The sequence below is a fragment of the Pan paniscus genome, chromosome 19 (assembly GCF_029289425.2).
Source record: "Pan paniscus chromosome 19, NHGRI_mPanPan1-v2.0_pri, whole genome shotgun sequence".
Taxonomy (NCBI): Eukaryota; Metazoa; Chordata; class Mammalia; order Primates; family Hominidae; genus Pan; species Pan paniscus.
Genome location: NC_073268.2, coordinates 52,396,108 through 52,409,494, shown reverse-complemented (window position 1 = coordinate 52,409,494; position 13,387 = coordinate 52,396,108). Strand labels below are relative to the sequence as shown.

Sequence of the window (13,387 nt, the reverse complement as noted above, 5' to 3'; positions counted from 1 at the left end):
TTGTTAGAAGGGAGTCACCAGGCCTAGCCTCAAGAGTAGGGGAAATAAACTCCATCTCTTGAAGAAAGGAGGATCAAATAATTTGTGGACATGTTGTAGAGACCACTATGTGGGGAAGGGGGTGTAATGAAGAATGTTGGGGGCAGGGCTTGGGGTGGGGGAGCAGGCAGGAGATGGGACCAGAAGGATGCCCAGAGGCCAGTGGCCATGCATGCCGAGGAGGCATGCTTGGTCCTGTAGGCAGTGGGAAGCCATCGAAGGGCTCTGAGCTGGGATGTATGCAGACCTGGGTTTTAGACAGAGCACGTGGTGACACAGAAGGCACATAAGTCAACAGGCACATCCAGCCTGGGTGATTAGTGCTGTGGCAGAGGCAAGACAAGGGCCTGCAGGAGCCAAGAGGAGAGACCAACCCAGGGCTGGGTGTGGGGCTCCAGCAAGGGCAAAGGGAGGCAGCCAGGCAGAGGCAGCGGAGAATGCAGGAAGTGGAGTGCCGGGGCAGGCCGGGCTCTCAGATGGGTCAGGTGTGCAGCTGGAGAGGAGCCTCTGTCCATTCCCTGTGCTCATTTCCCTCTGCCTGAAAGGTTTCAGAGCAGTGACTCCTCCTCCTCATTCACAGGTACCTCGGAGGCCTCCAGCTGGTTTTAAGCACACACACTCTCTGTCTCACATCATCCTTTTTTGTGGTCTTCAAGACTGGCTTTGCTAACATTTCTTTTGTCTGCCTCATTCTTCGTTCCCTAAGAACCCAGGGACATGCTGTCCCCAGGGTCTAGAGCAGTGCAATGTGTAGAGCGGGTGTTCAGTATTTCTTTATAATGAATGAGTGAATGTAGTTAATTCTGAGGAACTCTGGGAGGCCTTCCCATGTTTACCCTAGGGTTGTCCCTCGTCCCTGTTCTGCCCACCCAACATCCTTCTGTCTCTCTGTCTCCCTCAGACACACACACACACACACACACACACACGTGTGCATGCACTTTACCTTCCTCATACACCCCACTCTACCCCAGCCCTTCCTTCTGGGGCTGCACTCCCCTACCTCAATACCCCCAGGAATTCATGTTAGGAAAACAAATGGTGGCTTCTTCTCACAAAGCATGTCCTGTGGTAGAGCTTTCTGACCCCGAGGCCTGTCTGCAGGGTGGCGGGCCCAGCAGGGTGGCTAGCCTACCGCATGGCAAGCACAGTTATCACAAGGGGTGTGAACTGCACTGTCCCTGCTGACTGTGTGGGGACCATGGCTGAGGGCAGACACAGCCTTCTTCACTGGCTGTGGCCCACACCTCTACCCTGAGGATGCCTGTCCCCGCACACCCTGCCCTCACCTCCAAGCTTTCCTATCAGGATCACCCCTCCACACTTTCCAGCTCCTCCCAGCTTTTACCCAGTCCTGCTGCTAACCTCAGACAGGTGTACTAATTTATTGTGGGCATGTACCACCTTATCTGTAAAATGGAACTTGGGGTTCTTGCCTGTCTGCTCTCAATCCTGAGCCCATGAGATCAGCCCATGGTGTGAAGTGGCCAGCACCATGTTCTGAGGCCTCCCCCTGCTGGTCTGGCAGTAGCAGTGTGTGCTGGCCATGGGGACCTGAGCAGAACAGGGCCTTGAGATGCCTCGCAAGCTTCTGCCTGGCTGGACAGTTTCCTGGTCCAGCTGTGAAAAGCATGGGCTTCAGATAATGGTGCTACTCCTAGATGGGGGTTGATAACCCAGCTGGAGAGTGTTCTTCCTCTCCAGATTTGCAGTGTTCCTGAAGAGCTCTTACCTTTGGTAACGGCTGCCCAGCAGAGGACAGCAGGCAGCATTCAGCTGTGGGTGGCTTGGCTTCTGTAACAGGGTGAACCAATAGAATAAACAGGATCCCTAGCCCTTTCTTTTTTTAAAACTTTTAATTGAATTATAATATATATACAGGAAATCACACATAAAAGTGTATACAACTTGATAAATTTTCACAAACTGAGCATGTAACCAGCCCCTGCATCTGGAAACAGAATATGACCACACCCAAAACCTCCCACCTTCCGGATGACCACTTGCCTGAGCTCTCACAGCATAGACGAGTCTTCTCTGTTCCTGAACTTCATCCAGAGTGCTCTGTTGCCTCTGCTGTGTTTGTGGGTGTCACACGCATTGTTGCCTGTGATTCTAGGTCTTTCGTTGCCATTGCTGTGCCAAGTCCTGTTGTGTGAACACACTACAGTTTATTTACCCCTCCCACTGTTGATGGGGACTTGGTGTTTGCAGTTTGGGGGTACTGTGAAAAATGCTGCTATGAGCATCTAGCACTTGACTTTTCTTGAGCATATATGTATTCCTTTTTAATGGGAATATATTAAGTTGAATATGTGAAAGTGCCATCTTTGTTGGTCAAAAATGGCCAAATATTAGCAATTTCATATGTATCCACCTCATACCGGGGTGTGAGGTTGCTGTGTGGTGGGGAATGGGCTCCACTGGGCTCTTGGGTGTTCTCGGCCACCAGCACCCAAGAATGTTAGTTGCTTCGCATCCTCACGCACACACCCTGTTTTCAATCTTCTTCATTAGAGCATGGAGTAGCATTGCATTGGGTCAACCTTTTTTTAGCCCCTTTGAGAAAGAAAGTACTTTTATTTGCATGTTGAATATACTTTAGAAAACTTAAGACTCCCCCAGGGACTCTGACAATTCCCCCAGGAGAGAAAGTGCTGCTCCCACCATGAGACAAGAATGGGGTTGGAGGTGACAGGTCACTGGCTGCCTTGCCAGCCTGTGAGTTGGTAGCAGCTCTCATGTCAATGAGGCTAGGCTGAGAGGAGGTTCAGCTAAGTGTGGGGTGCCAGAGCGGTAACAGACTTCTCTGCACCATCGTGGTATCAGGATGCTTCTTGGTGCTCTTCAGAGAAGTGGGACAGGGTCAGTCCTGGCCCTACCCTCAGGGAGCCTGCAGTTTAACTGGAGAAACAAAGGTTTGCAGATGACAGAGGGTGAGGGCCCAGCCAGGAAGGACTTAAACTGGCTTTTGACTGTTTGTGGCTTGGGGGTGGAGTGGGGTACAGCCTTAACCTTTCCATTATGGAAAAGTAGATAGAATGTGTTAGCACTTGAAAAGCTTTCAAGGTAAAGGGGCCACACAGACGTGCCTCCCTAACACCTCCTGCCTGTGAGGCATGGTTGGGGGTCCTGGCAGAGGTAGAACCCATGGCTCTGATTACCAGCTGCTGGCCAAAGCCCACTGCCCCTTTGGTTGCCCTGAGGATGGTGGAAGCAGAGCTGCAGCCAGATTGAGGGGAAGGGGGAGGTTGGGCTCCACACTAGCTTTTCCAAAGTCCCCCTGTGCCTATAGGGAAGTGGGTGATAGAGCTCATCCGTGCATATCTGCCTGCCCCCAGCCCACCTTCTGATTCCCTTTCAGAGTGCCATTCGCAGGCATGGTCAGCCTACCCAGTGGCACCTTTGCCATCAGTAGCACCCTGGCCAACTGCAAAGAGAATCCAGCTGATGCCTACCCCTCCTTTCCCCACTGTACTCCTTCCTTTCCCGTATGGGGGCTTTCTGTCTTCTGGCTGCCCTCCAGCCATCCGTAGCCACCCCGTCCCCCTCAACCCGCCAAAAGACAGACCCAGCAGTGTGGTTCTGGGACTTTTTACCAACAGGTGCAAGGGCTCAGTCGGCTTACCCGCACCACAGGATCTGCCTTTCTGGATGGAGCCGGTCTCCCTGGGAGGATGGGAGGAAAGACACATTGAGAGTGGTGCAGCCTGGTTGGTAGCTTGCTGACACTCACTTCTACCCCCAGGGGCACCAAAGACTTCCCTTCCGGCAGCTTTCAGCTTCACCCCTATGTTTTCACCTCATGCCTTGGCTGGTGTTTTGGCTTGTGTCCCTTTTTGTTTGCTTACATTAAGTCCCATTTGTTGAGAAGACAAAAAGGATGCTCCCACTCTATGCCATCCCTGAGCCTTTCCCTTGAAATTGTTTTCAGGAGCAGAAATGGAGTCATCCTGGCAGAGTCACCTCAGTGTGGTCATGCCTCTCCAGCCCCCCTCCCCATGCCCCAGCAATAGTCTAACCATATGCACTTTCCACTGAAAAAGTGAACTGATTGGGGTGGGGATGGGAGTGGGGACAGGAGAAGCTGGAGGTGTGTGTTCTTTGAAGACGTCAGAGCCTGGTAGCTGGGCTCTGGCCAGATTCTGTGTGGACAGCAGCTCCCTGGGGACCCTGTCACTGGGAATAGGAAGTCTGGTCTGGGGGCATAAGCAGGAGCTGACAGAAGCTCCCTTCTATCCAAAGGCATCCCAGAGCCCATAGTTTAAATCAGCAATGGTTTATTGGTCTGAAATTTGATGATTCAAAGCTTTGTCAAAACTTTCAGGGATACAGAAATGAATAGGTTATGGTTTATGTTTGTTTCTGGCTTTATTCTGGGGTTTTGTATACGGTCCAAAGGAATGAAGGAGATCTGAATTGATCTCTTTCCTTTTTTCTCCTCATTAGACCTTCCTCTGGGTCTTCCAAGCCCCTAATCTTGTAGCCACAGGCAGGAAAAGAAGGCTTCCAGTGAACTGACCACTTGGTCATTAACCAGCTAGCTCCTGTGACAGGCCCTCAGAGTGTGCTCACACCGCTGCATCACTTTGCTTTCTGAAAAGGCAGCTTTAAGGGAGGCAGCCTGCCCCACCCTCTCTGCTGCTCCCAGGCTTCAGGTTAAGCACTCCAAGCGTGGCCAGACCTCCTGAGGCTTGCCACATCTCCTCTAGGGAGTATTCTCAGCTGGGTCAGCCTTCCAGCACCCCTCCTTTGTCACTGTCACTTCAGTCTGTTGACAGCCTAAGTGGCCATCTTTCCTCTGTTCTCTGAAGTAGGAAAATAAGGATGCTTAGTAACTGTGAGAACTGAATTCAGTTTAACCTGATAAATGTTGACTGACTGCCTTCTCTGGACAAGGGTGAGAGACTCGGTGTCTGCCTTCAAAAGGTGTCTGGGCTGGGCGCAGTTGGCTCATGTCTGTAATCCCAGCACTTTGGGAAGCCAAGGTGGGTGAATCCCTTGAGTCCAGGAGTTCAAGACCAGCCTAGGCCACATGATGAAACCCCATTTCTACAAAAAATACAAAAATTAGCCAGGCATGGTGGCACATGCTTATAGTCCCAGCTACTCTGGAGGCTAAAATGGGAGGATTGCTTGAGCCCGGAGGCAGAGGTTGCAGTGAGCTGAGCTGGCACCACCATTGTACTCCAGCCTGGGGGACAGCTCTGACCCATGCCCAATTATTGAGGCATGTCCCAAGAAGATGCTAGGGACACATGGCATCTCTGGATGTCTCCCATCTGTACGTTTTCACATATGAATGGGAGACACCCAGAGATGAGAGACACCCAGAGCTGCATTTATTCAGAGGCGCCCCTGCACCCCGTTTTTTCCTCTGTTGGCATGAGAATCCTGTTCAATAGAGATTGCCATCATGAATATCTGCTCTGTTAGCAGCCATCTCATCCAGTCTGCACAGAGGTCCCAGATAAGGGTTGGAATTGTGGCAGGTAGGAAGCGGGTAGATTAGCCAAGACTACTTGATCGCAAATAACAGATGCCAACTCCAGCTTGCCTAGGCAAAGAGAAGAGTTTGTCATGACAGGGCAGAGTCTCCCAGAAGTCCAGGTCACCCTGCCCTGGGAAGGGACAGAAAAGATCAGGAAGGCCTTCCAAATCCTCTCCTGTACGCCTGCACCTCCGAGCACTCTAGCTGCTCCTTCTGGAGAACATAGGCTGTCTCTGCTTCCAGTCCTGTGCTGGCACATGGCCCTGGAGTTACAGAGGACAGTTCTGCCTACCCAGTGAGAACATCCCAGCTTCTAGTGCTGCTGAGTTCCTGGAAGGAGGAGCATCTGATTGGCCCAACTTGGGTGTGCATTTCCCTCCCACTCCAGTCTGTCTCTGTGAACATGGAAGCAGAGTGCCTTAGAAAGTGGACCCGAAGAAGTATCCTCCAACTGGAGAGAAGAGCCATAGTTCTTTCATCTTTATTCCTATTATCTCAAATTTGGCTTGGGTAGAGAGCTAGATGAATCGAAAGGAATCCCTGGAGCTGTTGGTACTCCATGTACAAAGGCATGAAGTGGTGCCAGGAAGAACTGCCATGTGTTTTTTCCCCAGCCTCCGACAGTGGGCTGTGAAACTGGTTTTTAGACCCTAAAGTCAACACCCTAAACTAAAATGCTAAGGCATTTTGAGGTTGGCGTCACAGGACTTAGCTGGATTTTGAACCAGGTGGAGGCAGCCAGCGCAGCTGGTGGGGGCGGGGCCAGAGGCACTCCCTACGGGCAACCTACTCTCCTCCAGCTGGGCCTTCCAGACAGTGCTCTGTGAGGCACCTTCTTTGGCCCTCCTCAGAATCCAGAAGGAGTGTTGGCCAAGAGGGGCTGTCCTGATCCAGTAGTTTTAAATCCCTGAGCATGCAAATTAAATAAGTGCATCAGGGAAAGCCGGGCTGACAGTACTGTTCCTGGTGAGATGCATCAGTCATAATTAAGGAGGCTTTTTGGAAACTGACCTTTTAACTTCAAATGGGTCTGTTGGTTAGAGATAGAGTTTCTGTGGCTGCCTCAGGATTGGTTGTACCACATTGCTGGAGTGAGGGAGACAGTTAAATTCTGTGACAATGACAGACTTGGCAATGGAGTCATGGGCACAGGAGGCTCTGCCTCCTCCTTTGGGTATGTATGGTGAATGGGACAGCATGGGAAGGGCCATTTCTGGGGAGCCCTTTGAGTATTCTGTTTTTGATATAGTCCAAGACTTCCAAAGAACAGAATTTTTTTTTTTTTTTTTTTTTTTTTTTTTCTGAGACGGAGTCTTGCTCTGTCGCCCATGCTGGAGTGCAGTGGCGCCATCTCGGCTCACTGCAAGCTCTGCCTCCCGGATTCACACCATTCTCCTGCCTCAGCCTCCTGAGTAGCTGGGACTACAGGCACCCGCCACCACGCCCAGCTAACTTTTTTGTATTTTTAGTAGAGATGGGGTTTCACTGTGTTAGCCAGGATGGTCTTGATCTCCTGACCTCGTGATCCGTCCGCCTCGGCCTCTCAAAGTGCTGGGATTACAGGCATGAGCCACCGCACCCGGCCCAGAATTTTTTTTTTAATTTTTAAGTTTCATGAGTCAACAGAAATGATAATCTACTTGAATTTTTGCTCTTTCCTCTCTGTGATATGTTTTCACTGAAGGGAATCTGGTGATTGGGCTTTTCTTGGGATTTTTCGATTTGGGCACACATGTGCTGACATTTTTGGCAGTGGACATCATGAAAGAAGCTTGGGTCTGGGAAAAGGACCCCTGGGGGTGAACTCCCCAGTCTGGCCTGGGTCTAGCTCCCAATGGGCTCTTCTTCCCTTGAACCACAGTCATCTCACCTACCGGCAGCAGCGCTAGACAGAGCTAGGCTAGACAAGCTCAGCATTAGTTGTCTCTGATCTGAGGAAACCTGTAGTTAGCCTTTACTTCATGTCACACATCAATTTCTCCTTTCCTTTCTGCTCAATTTGTTGCCGGTTCCCAACTCCACCAGTAGAAGCTTTCAGGGCAGAGGTGCTCCCGCACAGAGGGCAGGCACCCTGCTGAGCTGACAAGGCTCCAGCTTCCACTCCCTGCAGCTGAACAGCCCCAGCAATTGATTTCCTTGCCATTAGGAAAATTCCTGCTTTTTAGGATGCACCACCGTGCATAGGTGTTATTTCTCTGTCTCTTCTCCAAGGAAATACATGCTAAATTAAGTTTTGTGTTTTTGTTCACGCTCAGCAGCACCATTGAAAGCCAGGGTTTCACCAGCTGTGTCGTGGCAGCAGTTGCGGAAGGAGAGGAACAGAATAGGTTTAGCCAGTGCAATTTGCATGTGCAAGTAGGAGAGCATTGGTCTCGGGGAGAGGACGTGGGCCACTTTGGATTTTCAGATACCATGGCAGCTCTGAGAAATGCTTCCTAACAGGCCTTCTATTATCCCAGGCATGGGCTGATGCCTTTCGAAGCAGTCCTGATCTCACCGGCGTTGTGCACATATATGAGGAGCTGAAGAGGAAAGGGGTTGAATTTCCCATGGCAGACTTGGACGCTCTGTCTCCCATACACACACCACAGCGGGTAAGCTTCCAGCTGGCACTTTCTAGAAAGACCTACTGCAGAACGGGTGAGCCAAGCTGCTGCAGCCACCCTTCTGCTGCTGCCTTTGAATTATTCAGCTTGTCATCGTGCTTTCTTAAAGCTCGGGGGCATTCCTTTTTAATAACAAGGGGCATGCAGGAGTGAGACAGCTGGTTGACTGGTGATTAAGTGGCAGCAGTGTCTGTGGAAGAATATAATAAAGGGATCAGTTCAGGGTTTTCATTGAAATGGCTACTTGGGCGGGGCCATCCTGTGAGGGTCATTAGCACCTGCTTTTCAGAGGCCCCTAGAATCTGGTGTGGGAATCCTGTTGTCCCTCAGAGCACCATAGCACCTCAGGGCTTGATGTCACTCTTGGGTCAAAAAGTAGCTTTCTGTTTTTTCAATTGTACCAAGTCAAACGGATCTAAAATTTATTTTGAGCTGTGAGTATTCAGCATCAATCCAGAATTGATTCTGGATTCAATCCTTGATTCCATCAGCCTTGGGATCAAAGCCCTGGGAAGGTCCCTTTAGGGGCATCCCACCAAAGCTTTTGCAGTGCCAACAGTAACTTGAGCACTGTGGAGGGGGCAGCTTGGCACTTCAGGGTTAAAAGCATGTAGGTCATGCCTCATGGTTTCTCAAGGAAGCTAGTCCCTCTACTGGCTGGGAATCAACTCCACTCCTAGCCTGGGGGAGAGCCAGGAAAGCGCCAGGGTCTGGGAGAGGCACCTCATCCCAGTACACTTCACCTTGCCTGCCCCCACTGCCCATCTCTGAGAAGGATAGCACACCTGTGCACGTCTCTCGTAGGAACACGACTTAATTTTAATGTGCAAGAGGTCATCTGAGATACTCAAAGGGCAAGCATGAGGGATTGCCCTTTCTCTTTTTTTTGAGTCGGAGTCTTGCTGTGTCGCCCAGGCTGGAGTGCACTGGCACAATCTTGGCTCACTGCACGCTCCGCCTTCCGGGTTCATGCCATTCTCCTGCCTCAGCCTCCTGAGTAGCTGGGACTACAGGTGACCGCCACCATGCCTGGCTAATTTTTTGTATTTTTAGTAGAGACAGGGTTTCATCGTGTTAGCCAGGATGGTCTCTATCTCCTGACCTTGTGATCCACCCGCCTCGGCCTCCCAAAGTGCTGAGATTACAGGCGTGAGCCACCGCACCTGGCCCAAGGGATTACCCTTTCTGGAGGCTGTTTTCATCATGATCCCTCCAGACCATGCGCTATGCTTTGTGAAATCAACATAACCTGTTTCATTCTTCTAATAATGACAGAGAGCAGTGTTGTTGTTCCTATAATTACAAAAAACATTTGGTAAATTGCATAATTACTATTTATATTAGTCTACTTGTAAAGACCAAAAAAGTAATTCTTATGGTACCAAGTAAAGATCTGTGATTAGCAAAACTTAATAACCGCCCTCCCTCCACTTGGATCCCGAGGTGGTCTTAATAATAGGAACCATGACCAGAGGGCTCACAGAGCACTCTCGGTGCTGCCTTTTGGAGTTGCTTTCATTGTCTGCCACACATTCCTTGAGAGGTAAGTAGAGGGAGGAGCCATTGGCAGCCCCACTTCCCAGATGGAGAGCCTGGGCTCAGTGGGGTTCTGTGAACCTCACCCGGGCAGCAGTGGAGCAGGGCCTTGAGCCTTTTGTGGGCAGCCTTGGGGAAGTGCTGCATGGGGTGGGGTAGGTACCAGGTCCAGCTATGCAGGCAGCCCAGGTAAACAGAGGACTTTGTTGTTGCCATGCCAGAGTGTCCCTGAAGTGGATCCAGCCGCGACCATGCCCAGGTCCCAATCACAGCAGAGGACAAGTGCTGGTTCCTATTCCTCGCCGCCTCCTGCTCCCTACTCCGCACCGCAGGCCCCAGCTCTGAGTGTGACTGGCCCCATCACAGCCAATTCAGAACAGGTACTTGCATACTTCGGGGCCATAGGCAAGCCAGCTGACTCTCCTTATTCATCTTTCTGGGAGACACTTACAAAGGCCTCCCAAGCCAGGTATTGTGCTGGGTGTTAGGGACACAGAGATGGATGGGCTCAATCCCCAGGGGAGACAGATGCTGAGGAAGTCATGATGGAGTGTGGTCAGGCTGTGGTGGGGAGCAGAACCAAGGGCTCAGAGTTGTGAGCCCAGGGTTGAGTGGTGCCTGGGAGGCACCGGGGACCTGACATGCAGAGGGTCCTGACACAGGAGTTGGGCTTTGTCAGGTGAGACCGCATGCTCAGCAATGACATTTAAATGCAGAGATGCAGACGCTGCTCTCTCGGAGCAGCAGGTGGCTTGATTGGAGAGCAGGTGCATATGTAGGGCCCAGATCTGGGAGGAAACCATGGCAGAATGTGAGGCCAAAAGCATAGATGTGCAGCTGAGTTGTGACGGGCTTGTCTGTCATGCAGAGGCTTAGATCTATCCCATAAAAAAAGTCAGCCATCAGAGGCCTGTGACCTGATCAGGGAGGCCCTCCTGAAGCACAAGAAGCCTGCTTTTATCCCAAACACTCCCCACCTTCCCGGGTTACTTCCTGATAAACTAATGCAGTTTTAACCCCACACTGGATTTTTTAGATGAATTGGGGAGTGCTCTTTAGAAGAATCCATAAAACTGCAATTAGTTACAATTTGAGAATTGGTCAGACTTGGGGAAAAAAAAAACTCTCCAATGTTTATATTTACCAAATCCTTATTTACTATTTGCGACAATGTCATGACTGTGGAACCTCACTGAAGCAGAGGGGTCAAGCAATGTGTGTGTAGGGATAGCAATGTGTGTGTAGGGATGGCAGTGTTGTGTCGTGTTCCTCACACTTCCCTGCTAGCTCTGAGCAGGGAGTACGGTGAGAGCAGGAGGAGTGAACTTGAAGCCCCAAGGGCCTGGGTGTGAGCCCGCAGCTCTGCTGCTCACTCTAGGCTTCAGTCAGGACATTTAACCTCGGTCTCCCATCAGTAGAACAAGTGATTTGTTACCCCACCAGGCAGCTGTGGGCTTGACAGGCAGATGGAAGAGGTCCTCATTGTGGCTACCCAAGTGCTGTGGGAAAGAAGGTCTCTGGCTTTTGGCCCTGCTTCTGTGGGCAGAACTGTGCCCTTCCTGCTCTGAGGGAAGGCAGAAAATGTTTGAAGTTGGACAGTTACTGAGCCCCTTCACCGACTCACAGTGTGGGAGGTGCTTGGGAAGGCCCTCCTAGTAGCCAGAAGATGCTGGGTCTGGAGGGTCTGGGCATAGGTAGCACAGGAGCCCTGAGGCATGTTGCCCCTTGGGGAGCAGAATGCAAGCAGAGGTAGGCAGGTCAGCACCCAGCCTGGCCAAGAGGACCCAGGGCTTCAGAGTCTACCAGGTGGCTGCCCATAGCCTTCCTGGGCCTTCCTAGCCAGAAACCTCTTCTCTCTACCAAGACTTTGAAGAAAACCCCTGGATCATCCACCAGGCAGAGCCAGAGGCTAACAAGAGCCTCTCGGGACCCAGACCATCTCCCTGCTAGACCATTGATTGAGGTCTCCTGTCCCTGTCTCTGTGCTGAGGGTATAAAGCTCAACCCAGCTGAGTTCCTGCCCTAAGAAGCTAAAGGTCTGCTGAGAGAGCCCACCCACACAGTAGAGGCTGCTACAGCTGCAATAGTGGAAGATGGCACAGCGAGTGGGAACCTGAGGAGGCGGGAGTGGTTGCTTCTACCTCAGGATGGGGTGGGGAGAGTCAGAAAAGGCTTCACTGAGGAGAGAAGTTGTCACTTAAGCTGGGTCACAGTGCAGGAAGAATGACATTACAGTTCCTCTCTCTGGACCTTTGAGCAGGAACAAAGGCCGTATGTGTGTAGTAGAGAGCATACCTGCATGCTAGGCGCCGCATGGGAAACTCACAGCAGCCTGGTGAGGTTAGTGCCACCTTTCTGTAGGTGAGGAAACGAAGGCTCAGAGAGGCTCAGGTCCGGCTCTGGATGTTGCTGCTGAGTCTTCCAGGGCTCCCTCCAGTGTCCTGTGCAGTTCTTGACCTCTGTCCAGCGTTATTTGGTCTCTTGTCACTGAGTGATGGGACCAGTAGGCACCTCTATGCAGATTCTTCTATGATATTTCACTGTGGGCAAGGAAGGTCCCTGTGGTTTCTGCAGATCCTTCGAGGGGGTTGAGGGAGTGAAGGGGCAGATCTGAGGCACAGGACTGAGGGCAAGGGGAGAAAGTGTATGATGTCTCTGTTGCTGGAGAGGATCCTTGGGCCTTGGCCCGGGTCCAGGCTTTGGGATCGCTGATGGGCAACTTGGGTATTTTTCAAGGGGCTGTGTTACCATGTAGGGAGCTGGGTGGGGAAGGTGTCTCCCCTGTCGTCTTCCCCTGTTCTCTCATTCTTGCCACAGCAGAAAAGTGCTGTTGACACTGCCCAGCCTCTCAGAGGGATCCTAGTGTTTAGATGTAAAACTCCTAGGAGCAGAGTCTATAACTCAGAGCTTTGTAGAATAGGATCTCAGCTCTGAAGGGATCTCAGAGCTCCTGCCCTCCTGCACTTGGATTTTAAAGAGCAGCAACGGAAGCCCTAAGAGGTTCAGCTTCTACTCAAGTTCCCGTGGTGGGAGAGCCGAGACGGACAGCCAGCTTGGTGCACTCCTGACACGGAGCCCTTCACTATGTGGTACTGCTTTCGTGTCACAGTCAGAGAGGCACAACAGACTGTTGGTGGCAGGGCCCATTCAGCTCTCTCAGAGCTGACAGGCAGGCCAGAGGGAGATGAGAAGGTGGCCTCTGCACTGTGCACTCAGAAAGGCGACCCAGATCTCCCAGTGAGAAGGATTGTCACTAGCCTAGGAGCAAGCTGATTCTGATATTGCAAGTGCAGGCTGACTGACCTTTCCTTCCTGCTTTCCTTCCTCATGGCCCCCACCAGATTGCCAGGCTGCGGAGTGAACTGGACGTCGTTCGAGGAAACACAAAAGTCATGTCTGAGATGTTAACAGAAATGGTCCCTGGACAGGAGGATTCATCTGATCTGGAGTTGCTGCAGGTGAGTCATCTTTCAGAAGCACTTGGCCTGTGGTGGCAGCTCTACCACCGTACACTGTTGGAGGATCCCACCCGGGGACACAGCGGCAAGGCGGGACAGGTCCAGTGGCCCTGTTGTTGATAGTCCATGTGAGCGCACGTGCAGCCTCACGTTGCCTACGGACAGGCAGAGGCCAGTACCACTGTCTGTCTTTTTTATTTTCCTTAATAACATTTTTTTTCTTGATTATAAAATGCCAGTTGTAGAATACATGCTCA

The 13,387-nt window shown here is 51.4% G+C and overlaps 1 protein-coding gene across 9 annotated transcripts in view; it reads left to right on the top strand.

Annotated features, from left to right (window-relative positions):
• Positions 1-13,387, top strand: part of TOM1L2 (target of myb1 like 2 membrane trafficking protein) — a 127,130-nt gene that overhangs the window by 77,871 nt on the left and 35,872 nt on the right. For 5 of the 9 annotated variants that reach the window (XM_008960884.4, XM_003808783.4, XM_008960883.4 and 2 more), the window contains 3 exons: positions 7,990-8,124; positions 9,894-10,052; positions 13,014-13,130. In XM_008960884.4, the coding sequence (XP_008959132.1) occupies positions 7,990-8,124; positions 9,894-10,052; positions 13,014-13,130 (411 nt within the window). The remainder of the gene's footprint in view (positions 1-7,989; positions 8,125-9,893; positions 10,053-13,013; positions 13,131-13,387) is intronic. The other 4 variants (XM_063599188.1, XM_008960886.6, XM_003808786.5 and 1 more) reach the window with 1 other exon arrangement.